This window comes from Ptychodera flava, chromosome 4 (assembly GCF_041260155.1).
Source record: "Ptychodera flava strain L36383 chromosome 4, AS_Pfla_20210202, whole genome shotgun sequence".
In the NCBI taxonomy this organism is placed as follows: Eukaryota; Metazoa; Hemichordata; class Enteropneusta; family Ptychoderidae; genus Ptychodera; species Ptychodera flava.
Window position 1 is genome coordinate 18,467,592 of NC_091931.1, and position 18,409 is coordinate 18,486,000.

Genomic DNA, 18,409 nt, shown 5'->3' on the forward strand with positions numbered 1-18,409 from the left:
GTTTTCCCGGACTACATTAGCAGTTTGTTGGTAAACAACGTAAACAACAAAATGGCTGCCGCTCCTCGCCTGCGAAGCGATGTCGCCAACGTAAAAACTTGAAGGGCTTCGAGAACACGGGTATTTCTGGTTGCAAAATACGAAAATATCACGTTGAGTCTTGAAATGTTTTCCTAGGGTATTTTTTTGGTCAAGTTCTAGCAAACATTCTGCCGTTCGCACGGCGCCGGCACTGTGCACGGTCTCCACTGAACAGGTAGTGAGCGCGTGGCGTGACAGCGATGTCGCGCGCACAACGACTGTTGACATGGCAACTCTAAAGGTAAACTAACAAAATGGCGTCCCCTCTCCGCGCGAGCTCCGTGCCGTACGACGATCGAAATCAGGAGAGATTTAAAGCTGAGCAGTTTTTGATCGGTTACAGTTGTAATAGCATATTGCACCTTAAAATGTTCCTTCTGTATGACGATTTTTGTATCCCGGTGTCTTTCTTCTTGGGTTTCATTGAGATATGGACAACTTGCAGCGATGTCGCGCGTGATGTTGACATCTTCGTCGTATACTTTATGAATGAAGCCTGTTCACATAAACATTCTGATATTTATGCGCAAGGCGTAATAAAGTAAAGCCTCAAAATTTAAGGTTTTTCGTTCGATTAGTAAAAATTCCCTAAAATTATGGGCATGGGTATATGATAAATCGGTTATTACCCAATATCGCCTGTTCCTTGTGTCGTATCAGCATTCGTGTCATTTGTGCTGCGTCAGACACTCGACTTCGTCTCTTGTCTGACGCAGCACAAATGACACTCATGCTGATACGACACAGGAACAGGCGATATTGGGTAATAACCTCTAATTATCCCTATATACCAAAAATCAGACCTCTAGCTCTATTGGCTGGCTCAGAATTAGATATGTGCATATAAATGAGGTACAGGATGTGATGTCATAAGGTCTCCCATCATACCAAATATGAAGGGTGTAGCACTTGCGGTTACTTAGTTATGGCCATATTTGTATATTTGAGGTCAAAAGTCATCAAGGTCACATGACATTTTGTCAAAAAAATTGTATTGCTAAGTTATACCTATATACCAAAAATCAGACCTCTAGCTCTATTGGCTGACTCAGAATTAGATATGCGCATAATTAATGAGGTACAGGATGTGATGTCATAAGGTCTCCCATCATACCAAATATGAAGGTGTAGCACTTGTGGTTACTGAGTTATGGACATATACTCATATTTAAGGTCAAAGGTCATCGAGATCTCATGAAATTTTGTCAAAAAATTTGTATTGCTAAGTTATCCCTATATACCAAAAATCAGACCTCTAGCTCTATTGGCTAGCTCAGAATTAGAAATGCAACATAATAAATGAGTTGCAGGAAGATGCCAAGGTCAAAGGTCAAGTGGAATCCCCAAAATTGTGGAGAGCAATTTGGTCCCCTACTGGCCATTGTCCAATAGACGCTGGCTGTCTTGGACTTTAACATACGCCAGAATAAGCCATTGCCATAGCTTAGCTGCATAGGTATAGGGGAGGTCAAAGGTCATAGAAAAATCAGAAAAATAATACTTTAAAAATCTTCTTCTCAAAATAGGCAAGACCTGTGATTTTGATATTTGGCATGAAGGAGCAAGGCTATAAGGTCTAACCAGGGTTAGGTTGGTAGCGGGTCGAGTTGACTGGGGTCGAGTTGGTTAGGGGTCGAGATGTCCAGAAACCATGGTCATCATGCTTCCCATAGACTACCATGTATCACAAAAATTAAAACTGTGATAACTTCATTAATATGCAAGCCACGCCCACCAAAACCTTTTCAGTTCTAGCCATTTGAATTCTGAAGATGTCTACCAAATTTGACTGAAATACGTTCAACCGTTTTTGAGATAATGGGGATACAGACACACGGACACACACACACACACACAGACATGGCTAAACCATATGCTCACGTGTGTGAACACGTGAGCAAAAAATGGCCGTCTGTTTTACCACAAGCATTCTTATGTTTCTTTTCCCAGCACTTATGATATAAGCATGCACTACATAGGTCTACTTTACACCTCAGTACACTCAATGTTTTTCTTCCATTTTCTGACCCAAGAAATCATTTTCACGATTTCTGTTGCAATATCTCAATGGCATAGGCACTATCTAAAGGGGACTATTTGACTTCTGTAAATTGTGAAAATTTAAAACACAAGACAGGAGTCAATCAACTAGTGTTAAAGCCAATATATTATTTTCTCAATATAAATTTGTTAGAAAGATGTACCTTGACAAAGAAAAATTGAGGAAAAACAAAATATAATGAAATACAATGTGTGAGCCTTGTTTTTCTGACCACAAACACCGGATCGCAAACATACCATATTCAGGCTTTTCATTAGAAGCTGGCAGCTGTAGAAATGACACAAGAAGGTCACAGATTTTCCGTTCGTGTATATTCATTTGTCTTCAGTCTCTGGCAAACAGAACTGTTTTTCACAATTGTATTGTCATTGTTTGGTTGTTGAATATTGTGACACAAAACTGATCATGCAAAAAATGTAAAAAATATCAGTGTTCAATGTCATTTTCAAACAGTTTTACCAAGTGCAAAATAAACTGAAACTCCTCTCAGATTGCACCATTAAACACTCAATTTCTCAAAATTTCCAATACGAGAGGGGGAACCCCCTCTCGTGCTCTCCCCCTATGGGTATTCTAACAGTTTCACTTAGTAAACAAATTAAAAACCTCTCAGATTGCACCAGACTGCACCATTGCACACATCAATATCTTAAAAATTTCCATGCAAGATGGGGGAAAGCCCCTGTGACACTTTCCCCTAAGCCTCTCTCATGTTCTCCCCCTGTACTTTCAAATTCTGCCCGGTCAGATATCCTAGTGAAAACCCTGTCATAATATCCATCCAAATTAAACAATATACTATATGATTAGATACTGCGTGATCTTTTATATCTTTATTTTATTGTGACTTTGAATTTCATTTTGATGTGTTCACCTTTTTTGAACCATCATGAGATAGCTGATGATAGTCTAGCAGGGTACATCAGGATTTGAAGAGTCTTTACTGTTGCTGTATTTTGTAAATTTTACAATTACATGTATTGGTATTTAACTTTTCTAAGTGGGGAATGGTCAAAATTTCAGAGTTAGAGAGGAAGGTTACTCAAATTCATCATGGTTGGTGAAGGGGGGGAGGGTCACTCGAAATTTCGGAGTTTCAGGCCGTCAATAATGACGGCTCCCTTATATACAACGCATTACAAACTTGATGACCAATAAAAAAAAAATTTGCACTGCTACTCCATTTGGAAAAAAAAATTGATGCAGGTCTGACAGTAGAAAAAAAAAATTGCTGTCACTCTGACAGGAAAAAAAAAAATTTGCTCCCATACCCTCTTCCTCCATACCCCCCCTGAAATCAAATGGTTCTCCCCTTACATTATTATTACCCCCTGGTCACTGGACCTTATGTAATACCACTCAACTCCCTGGGGAGCAAACAACAGCTCACATGTGCAGCCAATAAGCGCAGCAGAGCTAAGGGGAGAACCATTTGATTTCTGGGGGGGGGTATGGAGGATTTTGAGAATAAAAAATTTATTGCCAGGTGAGATAGAAAGAAAAAAAAATTGATCCTGCCATGGCCTGAGAAAAAAAAAATTGTCATAACAGACAGAAGTGAAAAAAAAATTGTCACAATGCACCAGAAATTAGCAAAATTTGGAAACCCTATTCTCATGTATTCTTTGCCGGCGCGCCGCCATAGGCGGCGCAAATGTTTTTACCACAAGCAATTCTTATGTTTTTTTCCCAGCACTTATGATATAAGCATACACTACATAGGTCTACTTACACCTCAGTGCACTCAATGTTTTCCTTCCCTTTCCTGACCCAAGAAATCATATTTCAGGATTTCTGTTGCAATATCTCAATGGCATAGGCACTATCTAAAGGGGACTTTTTGACTTCTGTAAATTGTGAAAATTTTAAAACACAAGACAGGAGTCAATAAACTAGTGTTAAAATCAATATAGTATTCTCTCAATATAAATATATTAGGAAGATGTACAAGTTGACAATGAAAAATTGAGGAACAACAAATGTAATGAAATACAAGGGAGAGGGTCACTAAAAAAATTGAAAACTTCAGGGGGCTTACTCAAAATGTGGAGAGGAAGAAGGGGGACGGGTTACTCAATTTATTTTGGCGAAATAAATTGAAACACATCTCAGATTGCACCATTGCACACATCCATTTCTAAAATTTTCAATGCGAGAGGGGGGCACCCCCTCTCGTGCTCTCCCCCCCCCCCCTTGGCTCTTCTAACAGTGTTACTGGTAAAAGACAAATTAAAATACCTATCGGATTGCACTAAACTGCACCGTGGCGCACATCAATTTCTCAAAATTTTCCCAGGATCTAGGACAAAACTGAACTGTTGTGAATTCATCCTTATTATCACAGAGACATGTTTCCATTTACCTCACTTCAATGACCATTTTGACAGTTAAACATACCATATTCAAGCTTTTCATTAGAAGCTGGCAGCTGGAGAAATGACACAAGAAGGTCACAAATTTTCCGTTCCTGTATATTTATTTATCTTCAGTCTCTGGCAAACAGAACTGTTTTTCACAAATTGTATTGTCATCGTTTGGTTGTTGAATATTGTGACACAAACACTGATCATGCATAAAATGTAAAAATATTGCAGTGTTCAATGTCATTTTCAAACAGTTTTACCAAATGCAAAATAACCTGAAACTCCTCTCAGATTGCACCATTAAACACATCAATTTCCCAAAATTTCCAATACGAGAGGGGGAAACCCCCTCTCGTGCTCTCCCCCTTGAGGTGTTCTAACAGTTTCACTTAGTAAAAAAAAAAATTAAAAAACACCTCTCAGATAGCACCAGACTGCACCATTGCACACATCAATATCTTAAACTTTCCATGCAAGATACGGGAAAGCCCCTGTGACACTTTCCCCCCAAGCCTCTCGCGTGTTCTCCCCCTGTACTTTAAAATTCTGCCGGTCAGATATCCTAGTGAAAACCTTGTCATAATACCCATCCAAATTAAACAATATACTATATGGTTAGATACTGCGTGAGCTTTTATATCTTTATTTTATTGTGACTTGCAATTTCATTTTGATGGGTTCACCTTTTTGAACCATCATGAGATAACTGATGATAGTCTAGCAGAGTACATCAGGATTTCAAAGGTCTTTACTGTTAAATTGCTGTATTTTGTAAATTTTACAAATACATGTATTTGTATTTAACTTTTCTAAGTGGGGGGATCAGTCAAAATTTCAGAGTTAGAGAGGGGAGTTACTCAAATTCATCATGGTTGACGGGGGGGGGGGGGGGGTGTGGGGGGTGGTGGGGGGTTGTCACTTGAAATTTCTGAGTTTCAGGCCGTAAATAATTACGGCTCCTTATATACAACGCATCACAAACTTGATGACAAAGAAAAAAAAATTTGCATTGCTACACCATTTGAAAAAAAAAATTGATGCAGCTCTGACAGTAGAAAAAAAAAATTGCTGTCACTGTGACAGGAAAAAAAAATTTGCTCCCATACCCATTTCCTCCATACCCCCCCAAAAATCAAATGGTTCTCCCCTAAACGCACACATAACAACCACTGTCCTACCAGGTACCCATCACTCCTGGGTTGGGAGAAACAATGAGGAATAAAGTGCCTTGCTCAAGGACACAACACCACAGCCATGCCGGGGCTCGAACTCGCCATCCTTTGATCGTGAGTCCACTGCTCTAGCCACTGGCCCATGATGCCTCCACACAGCTCATAATAACCACATTAAAATGTGTGTAGTTTCAGTTGATATCATTAAGCTTGATTAATCTAGTTAGAGCTACTAGCGATCTTGCAGTTACTGGTGGTACTTCAAAACGGCATTTTGGTGAGAATGGGCTCCATTTACTATTTGCTGGGACCTTGAGTCATAAAATATAAAAGGTTACGCACTTCGACCAACATAATTATCTAAAATATGCCAATCATTGATCAAGTACCATCATATTTATGCAATAAAATGTTAACAAGCTCCATATATGAATTTTTCTGTATTATTAAACGCCGTTCCCCCTCATTTACCCCTTGCACTTTGTACATACTGGTATATGGCTCATACATGTAGTTAGATGACAGATTTTTACCTTTCGGTAGAAACATATTTGCACAAATATCACACACACATACATGTATCAATATGCTATCAAGAATCCGTCATGATTTTAAAGATAACGGTTGAAAGCCTGTCAATCTGACAATTGCAAATTGCTGCATATCTGGACAATTAACCCTTCACTATGGGTGACTTTATTGATGTCAAAAAACTCAACAGCCAATGAAAACAATTGCGTGCACATGTACAGATTATAATGTGCATATACAATGTATGAGTAGCATGTACATGTATGTAACCTGCCATTAACAGAGATTCTGATCCCCTACTGACATAGACAACTACCTCTTTCCTACATGTTGTATTACTGGTACATGTATTCAGTCCATATAGAGATCAATCGATAAAGCAAATGTACCTACATGTATCTTTGTACCAATGCAGAAACTACATGTACTGTACTTGATGTGGGTGACAACAGTTTTTGCGTCATCATACATGTACATATTACCAAATGCTAGATTTGAATGGCTGACTCTACATTGTACCAGGACAGTTAAAAAGATATTTTCAACTCACTATAGAAGGGGGGGTCATGTTTCGGGATAGGGTTTATGGTAATTTAGTGTCAAATCATGGAATAACTATCCAAGAACCCTAAAAATCAAATGCAGAAACTTCACACTAATTTCCATCATACTTTATCAGCTGTAAATGATGTTGTAACTTCCTTGCAAATATTTTGGCGTAAATAGCAACAGGTTCTAATTTTTTTTATTTTAACTCAGGCTCTCATAAGTTTGCCCAAGAAATCAAATTTTCAAGTTTAGAGATCGTAGAGAGGCGTGAAGTGATGATATCATGGTCAAACATACCAGATGGCGTTTGGTGAACTTGATTACCCTGGAGGAGAGATGCCTTTTGCTGGGGCTATGGTGAGTGGCATCCGTCCAGTCTCTGGGGTTTTCTTCAGAATTCCCTGAAAGGTTGCTTGTTTGGGAAGTGGTCGGAGGGATGCTGTCACCAGGTTGACCAATGACCGTGGGGGTCTCGGTGGGAAAAGAGGTACAGTCATCTGGGGAAGTGACTGATTCAGGGTCTGCTTCACTGTGGGAGGTTATTGTGGTGATCTGGGGGTGGATTGATTGTATTGTGCGGGAGGAGGTTTGGAGAGAAAGTGTGCCATTGTTAGTTATGTTAGCCAGGCTTTTGCTCAGTTGCATGAAAAGTAGCAGGCTAGCGTGCATACACGGTAAGTCATGCTTATATGCAAAATATTGATGTCAAGCATAACTGTAACATTGTGTTATTTCTGGTATTTTTCCCTTTTTAAAGGGAGGTCTCTTTAAAGAAAAAGGTACAGTACATTTGCGGTGAGAGCTATAGTGCAGCTTTTAAAGAAATTTTCAGATATTGGGGAAGTTGCTATAAGAAGATAATATACTCAGAAAGCAAGCAGTATGCATAAAGATTGAGAGCATGCAATTGTGAGATGCATATACGCTTGGGACTAACGCAGTTGCTACAATTGTGTATGAAGTACATATACAGTTAGCATAAGTGTTAAACAGCCATTGTGAATCTTGAGAACACACAAAAGAAAGCCAGCTACATGCACAGGTTTGTTGCTTCATACCATAGCCAGTATTTAAGGAGTTTGTACTGAGGAAAGCCAAGTGCCTGGGGCGAGTCTAACAACATCCATGATCTTGAGTTGATACATAGTAGAGAAACTTTTCTCTACTGCCTATGGTTGATACAATGATAAGCGTGTGTGTATACAGGCCATGTGTACAGGTATCCCCATCTGTTTTAGTACTTATTGTAGGTTTTTTTGCAATTCAAGTCAACTCCCGTTACATACCAGTAATTGTACAAGTGCAGCTACTATCTATGGATGAACAAGTCTGTACATTTGTATATTGTGCCAAGTCATCAGAATATAGGATTATTGTTCCGTAGAGATAACTACATTGCTCTACACTGTAATACATGTACATGTACATGTAGAAGAATACAATGCCCATTTAAATGTATACTGAACATGTAATGGTGTGAGCTTAAACATAACGTTGCCCTGCTAATTTTTATATTGAAAAGTCTGAATATATTTTGGCTGACTTTATTATAGTATAAACCTTTTTAGTGAACAGTCGACATTCTATCTTATAGTATGGTTTTAGACATGACATTAACATTATATTACAAATTTTGAAATAATTAATTCCATCTATTCTAACTAACCACACAGTATAGTAGGTGACAAAGACTTCTCTACTGTACATGATATTTTGAAGATTCACATTATTGTGCATGATAAGAATACTGTCCTGAACTTTGAAGTCTAGCAGTGATTTTACGATAAAATACCATGGACATCAAAGTAACTTCTGGGACCCATGCTTTGACATACATTTCGGCTGTGCTATACATGTACTCTCTGGTATTGGCTGAATCACATCGGTCCCTCCACCAAATCTTCTTGTGAATGTTCATTTAGAACAATTACCTACATGCGCACAATGCCATGCCATGCACACCATGGACTTGCGGATTTAGTGTTTGTTCCTTCCAGATATCACTGCATTTATCTTTTGCCCTTTGACCCTTGGAAACCTTATGATAACCAAATAACCCAACCAAACCACTCATGATGCAAGCAATCTCCAGAATTGGGTCAATGCCTGGTTACACTGTTGATCAGTTACATGTAAGACATTTTAATAGGAAAAGCATCCCAAAGGCCAGGTTTTCTAACTGCAGCAAAATATCAGCTACAAATTTTCCTCCACTAGTATAAGTTTTCCAAGTGTCCAAGCAGTGACCATACATTGTACTGTATCTGGCAATAGAAAATCTGGACAACATTTGGTTATCTCTAGTCTCAAGCCTGATACATGATTGTCTGCGAGCCATGATAATGACAGTGGCACTGTCATTTGACTGAATATATACATAATGAAATTCATACATGATGTGCTATGCAGTGGACAACATGGTAGCTACAACATTTCTGAGTATAAATTGTACACTGTGTACAGTAAGTGGTAGAACTGACAGTAGTTGCTCTCAAAATCATAATACTAATAGTACATGTTCACCATCTCATTGGGGGCTGAGGTTATACGTTATACAATCAGTCCGAGGTCATCAGTTTATGTGAAAAAATTATATGAATTTGGTTAGTCTGGGTACCAAGACTGCTGGCTCTAATCCAGCCACCCCTACACAGTAGGGGAAATCCCATTCAAAATCTCCTAGTATGACGCAATACATACAAGAGTGATGCATCCTGAGAGCAACTGATCCATGATGTAAAGTTATGGAAAATGAATCTTCCAGGTATATGTAGAAGTGGCTTTCAAAGTCTTTCCTTAGTAATGACTGTGAACTATGACTTTTTGTCACGGATCATTTTCTGAAAAGTACGATACAACTGATCCCAAATATAATTCACACTTATTACAAAGGTGAGACTTCAAAAGCCACTTCAATATAAGTAACCTTAACAAGATGAAGCTATATTTTCTGCAACTTTGTCCCAGTATGCATCACTCTTGTCTGTATTGTGCCACCTTGCTCGGAGATTTTTTTAATGGAATTTCCAGCAGTCTGGGTAAACAAGACTACAATCTGGTTGAAACAAAAAAAAATGTAACATGGAAAATTCTAAAAGCAGCTCTACCTCAGTACATGTATAATTAGGAAAGGTGGTGTATACAAGGAAATACAATTAATGATCCTCAACTCTTTTGGCACAATGATTGAACTTAAAATGGCTTAATTTAAAACAGGACAAAACAATTTATACCAAACCAAGTGCCAACAGTCAGCGTTGGGAGTCTCAAAAAACATGTGATTGAGAATAAATGGTGATTTGCTATATAATCGAGGATAGTTGAGAGAAATGCTAAAGTAAAATTGTCAATGTTTAATACTTGGGTTGTCCTGAACTTCAGTTTCAAAGAATGTCTAAAGAACAGAGACTTGGTGGATTGCCCATTAACTGATAAGGCTTTTTGGAAACAGTAAAGACACATAATCCTTTACTGATTATAAAACTAACAAGAGATTCCCCTTCTGTGGCTGTCAACACTTATGATACCACAGTCGCTTTTTAGGTCTCAAAGAAAAATTAACGTACATGTACATGCATTGATAAATAGTGAAACCACACATCAGATATGCATGTATTTGCTGACAGTACATTTGTGGTGTATAGACCAATGACAAAGACTGGGCGCACAACTAATACAAACCTGTTTTTCCTGACAAATGGCTATGTGCATTTTATTACACCATGGATGTACAAAAATTTTGTACATCCATGATTACACGTATCTGGCACATATTTGACCTATGGATGTTGTACATCCACGGTTGTTACTACCTCCATGATAAGAACAATGCACCATTTACAATTAGAACAAACACTGTCAAATACCTTACTGCCACGGCCGCGTATTCAGAACTCAGTAGTGTCAATGCAATGGTGTACAATATACACAATCCGCATGCATGACCCCAAGCGTTGCCTGTACATGCAGTGTCAAAAGCTAGACCGATAAAACTACTCACCGCATCATCCTGTATTTTGGTGTCACCTTGTTTTATGTGAGTTTCCCCGTCTTGCGGTACCGCCTGCTGGTTTTCCAACCCGTCCTGGCATCGGGCAACATCGAGGACAAGGACAGATGCACTCAGGAAAATGAAAAACAGTCGAAGACCAAACCTCAACTGTACTTTTCCCATTGCAAGGGACAAACCGTTTAAAAGGATATGTAACCGAAAGTCTACAGACCTACCAATAACGTTTCAATCACTTTCCGCAGTACTTAGCATGTATGACTATTTAGAAAATAAATTAATATTCATTCATCACTCCGGTGCCAGTCAGTTTAGCTTCGTTTACGTTTCTTCGGACATGCTGGCAGGAAATGCGGCTTTATACCGTAAGTGGCAGTATTCAACTTCCGGGTGAAGTGCGCGCTCGCTAGCCAGCTCACGCCCACATACGGTTTGCTCTTCACATTCATCTTGTTGTAGCCTGTTGTGATGGTCATAGGATACGACTTGGTAGCTATCAAATCTGTTTTGAACTCTAGTTGTTCAGTTTTGCATGGTACCCTTTCTCAATTAACAAGTTATAAAGTTCCGTTTGTTCTTTTCTTCGAGCAGAAACTCACAGACATGTCCCTACATTTCGTTGCACGTCGCGACCCCTCGCTCGGCCTCGACGACTGCATTAGTGTGTGACAGTGTGGCGTGTGCTGCTTTTTGGCTTCAAGAAGCCTTCTTGTGTGGCATAAAAACTGCATCAATAACAATAATTTAGTGCACCTTAAACTCAGTAGTTGTACTCGTTTTTACGTCATGCACGAACGAGCTGGAGTTTGAGCCTGTAATAGTATATTACTATATATTGGGGGTAGCTGGCCGTGGGGTAGGGCTTCTGTCGTGCGGCTCACGCCTTGGTTGGGGCAAGGCGCGAGCCGCACGACAGAAGCCCTACCCCAAGACCAACCAAGGCTACACTTATTGCAGCTAATTGGGGGGGGGGGGGCATCTAGGGTTTGCATGCCATTGGGAGGGGAAGAACAGTCGTTTGGTGGGCTATTCAGCTCTGGGACTATATTCGTCCCATAGACGAGTGTACAGAAGCGAGAAACCTCGTCTATGGGGCGAATACTCCCAGAGCTGAATAGCCCACCAAACGACTGTGGGAAGAATGAACATTTGATTCTATTCTCATGTTCAGTCAGCCAGTTTCTCCCCAGTAGATCAAAGATCAAAACTTCTTGGTTCGTATCTTGTACTGGATCAGAACCAACTTGTGCCAGACATATTACATCAAAAAGTCGATAGAATGGATTTCCATACTTCACTTTTACTTTTGGTGGAGGGGGGGGGGGTGGAGGGTGGCCTCATTGTTACCTGTTTTCTTTCTGTTCCAACTAAAGGTGTTGTCTCAATGGAACCAAGCCACTACAGATTTTTACCAGAATCTCCCAGCTGGTTCACCTTGAAATAATGTGTCGGGTATTGCAGTGACAAAAATAACATTCATTGCTCGGTTTCACGTTTGGTTTGTTTTCTTCAAAATTGTAGAAAATCGACTTTTCTGACAGCCGATTTAAATTTGCTAAATTATTCTGATTTCATGGTGAAATACATTATCCCTCCTTACAATAACACTGTACATGCATGAGTTAGATGTGCTTCCAAAAGTCGTGTCAAAATCAAAAGTTATTGATCATCAGTGAATATTTATATTATCCATCTATACTATTTGACACATTGAGTGTAAACATGAGACGCATGAACACTGCTGGTAGACTTTGTCTGGTCTATGCTTTAGAGACAAAAAATAATTAACATCAAGATGTCTATCAAGGGCAAGACAGCTGCCTGAAGAACACCAAAAACAAGATGTCAGTAGATCTGAAATTTGCATGGTGGCATGTTAATATCCTTGCTCTACAAATTTGTTTAAATCGGGACTGACAAAATCTTGCAGCCACACCAATGTCTGGACACTAAACTGATCATTGTCATCCTGTATATTTTATACCTGTAAATCGATTATAAGTGTGATCTGATTTGTAAAGTTGTAAACAAATCAATATTTACCACAGATGCAACCTGTCCCAGTGACTTGAATATAAATTACTTCCTTCACTGTAAGATATGGGCTTGAGAGATTTGAAAAGCAGGTTTCAGGATGGCATTATAGATTTATCTTCTAAAAGTAAAAATAACAAACAAATAAAATAACAGTAAAAGCTTCCTTTTTCACAATGATATGAACTAACTTTTTTGTTGATTTCATTTGCAAAGTTGAGTCACAGATGTGCATTTGCAGAATTAGGAACATTCTTTGGTGTGACATTTGTGAATGTAGTATCTCCATTCTGGATTTGTGTAGATAGAAATTACAGCATCAGTGTCAGGATATAAAATAAGTAACAAGCAGTACATTGTCATTGAAGTTTAATATGACACTTCTCAAAGCAGGAGTTTTACAATTATACCAGTTTCGTAGGGTTTCTTCTTTTTCCTTCTATGCAGATCAAAATAAACTCAATAATTTATAGTTACCTTGACCCTTTGTCAGGTACTGATAATGCTGTTCTTGATTTTGAGCTGATCTAGTACCTCAGTACTTGCATGTGTGATCATGTGATGATATTGCAGTGATGTAATCGTCCTGTTTATATATTGTAAAATGTGTGTCATCACAGGAAAAAGAATTTTGATGTAAAATGAGAATATTCATGCTCATGAAGAAGTGTCATCTCACTGTGTACCACTTCAGGTAGTAAAATTACAGTACCATCACCAGACTTTGATTTCAAAGATGGCCCTTCTGCTTCTGCCAAGTGAACTTCTTGAAGAAATCTTCCAGTTTCTACCTGGAGATGCACTGGTCCAAGCCCAGAGAGTGTGCAAGCACTGGTACAGAGTCATCTGCAACGTCAACAGAAGCAGAGACATCTGGAAGAGAAGATGTCTTGAAGAAATCCCTCCGGAGATATTGATGGAAATGACCGGGGTGCAGGAATACCAAAAGTTCTGTACCAGAAAGTCGGTCAAGACACGAATATCTGATGGAAGTGAATCCTTCAAAAGTACAAGGCCTGAACTCTTCATAGGGCACACTCGTATTGTGCCTGTTGATGCGGCTTTCTGGAAGTCATTATATGAAAAATGGTATCGCACCAGGTTCGTTGGAAAGTGGCCGCAACTTCAGCTGGAAACACAACAGGAGATGATGCCAAGAACTACATGCAGAAGTGTCACAATTACCTGTGTCAAAATCACAGGTACATCATGCAAAGATAAATGAAGTTTTTAAATTTTATCAGAATATCCATGAGCAGTGAGGGCTATGAGAGAAAAAAAGGCAAATGTTTAGGTTGAATTCATTTATGGCAATGACTATCAGATGGCTCATAACATCAAAGTAAGATTGAATGGAGAGAAGTGAGAAGTTTCCGTAAAAAGAATGCAAATCAGACAGTTTCACCAACAATCTGGTCAGCCACGGTCCGTCTATGATAGAGGGACCGTGGATCAGCATATCACTGCCCAGTTGTGTTTGATGGGTTAGATAAATGGTCCTCTTTTCCCCATTACATGTATTAATATTAAAGGGGCTGCTTTGTCTTCTAAGTAAAGCACTGTTTTAATACTAGCGTCTTTGTAAATGTTTACATTTCACTCCCCAGTTGTGTTTGATGGGATAGATGAATGTTTCTTTTCCTCCATTCCTTGAACTGAAGGGCTGCCTTTTCTTCTAAGTATTTACAGTATCATTATATCTTCCTAACAAATTTCCTGATGTTGAAAACTGCTTTAGTAATACTGATATGTGGTTTACGAAGATTTTTACTGTCCCCATTGATTATCACTTGATGTACTTCGGGGAAGGCCTGTTCCTTCTAACTGCCTAAACAAAAACACTGACCAATTTCTGTTGTGTCTTTTCAGGGCTGTTTATTTTCACTGGGAATAACTATGGCCAAGTTGTTCAGTGGTGTCTGTCAGGAACCTTTGTGAGAGTAGTTTGTCATCACCTAAGGCCAGTAACCGATATGACTCTCAGCAAATCAGGTACATGGTATGTTATCAGAGAAGACTCATATTCATGTTGGAGTCGCCTCTCCTATCAATCAATGCATTTTTGTGTGAGTTGTTCATGAACTTGTCAGGACTTTACAAATTATTATAAAAGGAAATCTTAATCGAAACAACAAGTACAATTTCATTTATCATTGAAATACAATGTTTCAAGCATGTACTGATGTTTTTGTTTTTTTTTTGAAGTTGACTACTACCGAAGACGTTCTGAGGACCCTACATACAGTCATGACACTTTGATCTCAGTGTCAAAGGACCGTACTCTCCATGTTGCCCATCCTCTGAGTCAGTTGGATACTTGTATGGGATCAACAATCACTACTTGGCATAGTAGCGCCCTCAATGCAATCAGGTAAACAGAAAAATAGGGCAGAACTCCATGCAGTCATGAAACGTGAGAATTGTATTGATCTTTGCTTTAATGTACTCACGTCTTTGTTCTGATCATGACTACAATGTTCAGTAGTCATCCTGTTTTGTCTGCAAAATCTGGAGTCGTAAAGTTAATCAGAGGTACATGGTTTTCCTTTTTTTGGCAATGTTGGCATTTTGGTATTAAATTGAACAACATTTTTCGAGGTGAATTCACCCCCAGAGTTTGAAAAAGATGATCTTGTCTTGTAGGATTGTCCTCTATATTTGCAAACTTGGGGCAAAGGGAAGATGTACAGGACATGGCAGATCCCCAAATGTACTTTCATGAAATGACAACCTGCACTGTCCTTATATTCTTGTAGCGTTTGCAGCAATTCTCTCAAACCTAATCATTGTCTGTATCTAAATTATGTAAACAAGATGTTAACTCTTCAGCAAAGATGAGCTTTGATAGTTTTTACCTTAACTTGGCGTAAAACAGCTCACAACAAACTTAAAGTTTTTCTGTGTAATTATAAAATGGCACATTGGACAGGCAACAGACATTCTATCAGGTCATTAAAATAAAATGTTTTTGATCTATTGGCAGCACATGGGAACACATCTTTGTTATAGCCTCAGATGACAAACAATTGTCTGTATGGAAAATCTTTCCTCCAGTAGATAACAGAGTTGAGGTGGCTCAACAGTGCTTGTTACGAGGTCATGAGGCAAGTGTGAAGACTGTATCTATTTGGAAGAATACAGTAAGTGTTTAGAAACTTTTATTGATAATTTTACCCATAGCATCAGACTTTGGTACAATTCTACTATCTTTAAAGCCCCACTGATTGTAACTTTTGATAAATATCTTCCACTGATTTAATTTTCGATTCATTAAATCATACTTTTACTGTCTATGATGAAATAAAGTTAGTTTTACTCAAAAAATCATGTTGACTTACCATGTGTTTACCTCATCAAAGCATGCAATGTCAAATTTTGTGGCCAACAATTTTGTCAATTATGACGTCGCAGTTTGTACATCTACCAAATGCATCATGCTTGCCACACTGATACAGTGTATTTCAACATACCTCCGGAGGAGAAGACGATGTTCTCATTTTGAGGAACAAAAACAGTGAAAATGTCAAAGTTACGGATAATTGTTGCTAAAGTCGTAGAGGATGGATTGTGTATTAGGCAATGTGGTTTGAAGTTATCAATATTGGATTATGATTACAGCAAGGGGAATTACTGAGAGAAGTTCAATTTCTTTGAACCTAACTTTGTTGAGTTTGAAATTGACAGCTTGCAATTCATCTTATTCTTTGACATTAGGTCATGTCAGGCAGTGATGACGGCTCAGTGAGAATCTGGAATGCTGCCACCGCAGCATGTCTGTTCGTCTTCCATTTCGGTACCTGGCTGAGCAATGTCATACTTAGAGGCAACATTGGCATCTGTTCTGTAGGTAAGGAAAGAGGATGTGGGCCAAAAAAGAGAAATATCATCATGAACATTTTAGGAGGCAGAAAAAAGTCAACTGTATCTCAGAGAATCATGCTGTCAATAATTATAGAAATTATAGATATGTTTTTCAGGCTGTGTGTAGTAGAGTGATATTGTGGGATAATTTGGACATGTTCCAACCAGGGCTCTGCATACACACTGAAATCAGAAGGGTGATATTATGTATTCCCTAACAATATTGTATCTCTTCCAGGTGGGCTTAGCTGCAATATAGTTGTAATTGAACCTGAAAATGGTGTCTATCAAAGGATAGGGGTCATACGGCAGCTGATGTCATGTAACAGTCACCTCTCCATGCATGGTGACATCTTGGCAATCGGTAACAACGCTGGTCAGGTGCAGCTCCTCAAGGTGGACTTCCAAAAGATGAGGCAGCTGGTCAGAATGAAGCAGAGGGCGAGAAGTAGCAGAGAACCTGTGCTTGAAGATGCTGATGATGTCCAGGATGAATCTGAGGAATATATATGTGATTGGTCTTCCTATTGCTCTTCAACATCCAACCAATCACTACCTAATCTTCATCATCAGGATGACTATCTTGATCCTAGTGCAAGTTGCCATGACAATGGGGTTGAAGAGAACCTCAGCATTGAGAAAGAGGAGGGCGACAAAGACAACATCTGCTGCCTTGACCAAGATCTCAACTGCAGTTTCCCAGAGCTGTTCAAACCACTTCACATATTGAACACCAGGGCTGATTATGTAACGTCAGTGGATATAGATGATGATGGCGAGGGACCTGTAATGGCTGTCAGTACAAATGAGTCTGAAATGCTGATTTATAGTTGGTGCTCTCCATCTTACTGGATACAGTAAATTTGTGATTTTCCTGTGTTCAGCTTTCAGTCCATTATATTCAAAATATGTTCTTCCAGCTTTATGCTTGTTGACCAGTTTCATTATCACATGTTCTTTATATTTGTGTGTTCTATTTGAGTGTTAATAAAACTTGTATCTACGCCTATTCTTAGTGCGCTAGTTTTATACATAAGAAGACTTATCTGAGTTTGATACCATATTTGGTTCATCGCCGTACATGTGTTGAACAATCAGTCTTGATCTGTGATTTCACTTGAGCCAGTGGCTGCATGTCAAAGTGTCTTCATGAGGAAAACATGTCCATAAGACTCAGTAGATGTCTTCATGCATTTCAAAACTTAAATACATTGCTGTCAACCTGTGTAAACTTTGAAACTCTGCAAAATTCAGGGACAATACTTGTCGATAACATTAAAAAATAATTTCCCATAAAAGGCTAAGAATATACACATAGATCCGGTAATAAACTTGCTCTTCAAAACTAAACTGCTTTTTGTTAGTTATTGTAAGTAACAAATTTGGTTCTTCAGTTTAATACATGTTATCATGGTGAATTTCTTTATCTATGATGTGTTTCTTCATTCTGTTTATCAGTATTTACCTTACAGAACGTAAATAAAAGTCCAGTATTTTTCTAATTGTGTCTCCCCTTATATCATATTCTTGTCAAGATCAGGAGTTGTGTACATGGACCTATGTTGTCAATGAAATGTTTGTATCAACTTTTGAGCATACACTATTGTGTGGGTGGTAGGGAAGTGCAGAATGTACACTAAAGTCCGGCCCCCTGGCGCAATGGATTTATATCGGACAATTACCCGCGATGTAAGAAAATCTAGTATCGAAGCTAGAGTCAGTCCTTTGAATTTTCATGCTTGTATCA

General features: G+C 38.8%; 2 protein-coding genes across 3 annotated transcripts in view; one reads left to right on the plus strand and one right to left on the minus strand.

The window, feature by feature from the left end:
• LOC139131056 (putative divalent cation/proton antiporter TMEM165) overlaps nt 1-11,119 on the minus strand; it is a 36,255-nt gene extending 25,136 nt beyond the window's left edge. The window contains exons 1-2 of one of the 2 annotated variants that reach the window (XM_070696992.1): nt 10,759-11,087; nt 7,056-7,310 (exon numbers count right to left, since the gene is read on the minus strand). In XM_070696992.1, the coding sequence (XP_070553093.1) occupies nt 7,056-7,310; nt 10,759-10,932 (429 nt within the window). In that variant the 5' untranslated portion in view covers nt 10,933-11,087. Of the gene's footprint in view, nt 1-7,055; nt 7,311-10,758 lie in introns of both variants that reach the window. The other variant, XM_070696993.1, reaches the window with a different exon arrangement.
• Nucleotides 11,120-11,143: 24 nt separating this feature from the next.
• On the plus strand, nt 11,144-18,162 carry LOC139131055 (F-box/WD repeat-containing protein 7-like). Its single transcript, XM_070696991.1, has 7 exons — nt 11,144-11,256; nt 13,496-14,003; nt 14,671-14,793; nt 15,007-15,172; nt 15,785-15,941; nt 16,516-16,648; nt 16,901-18,162. The coding sequence occupies exons 1-7, from the start codon at nt 11,236-11,238 to the stop codon at nt 17,521-17,523; spliced, it is 1,731 nt and encodes a 576-aa protein (XP_070553092.1). The 5' UTR covers nt 11,144-11,235; the 3' UTR covers nt 17,524-18,162.
• The last annotated feature ends 247 nt before the right edge of the window (nt 18,163-18,409 follow it).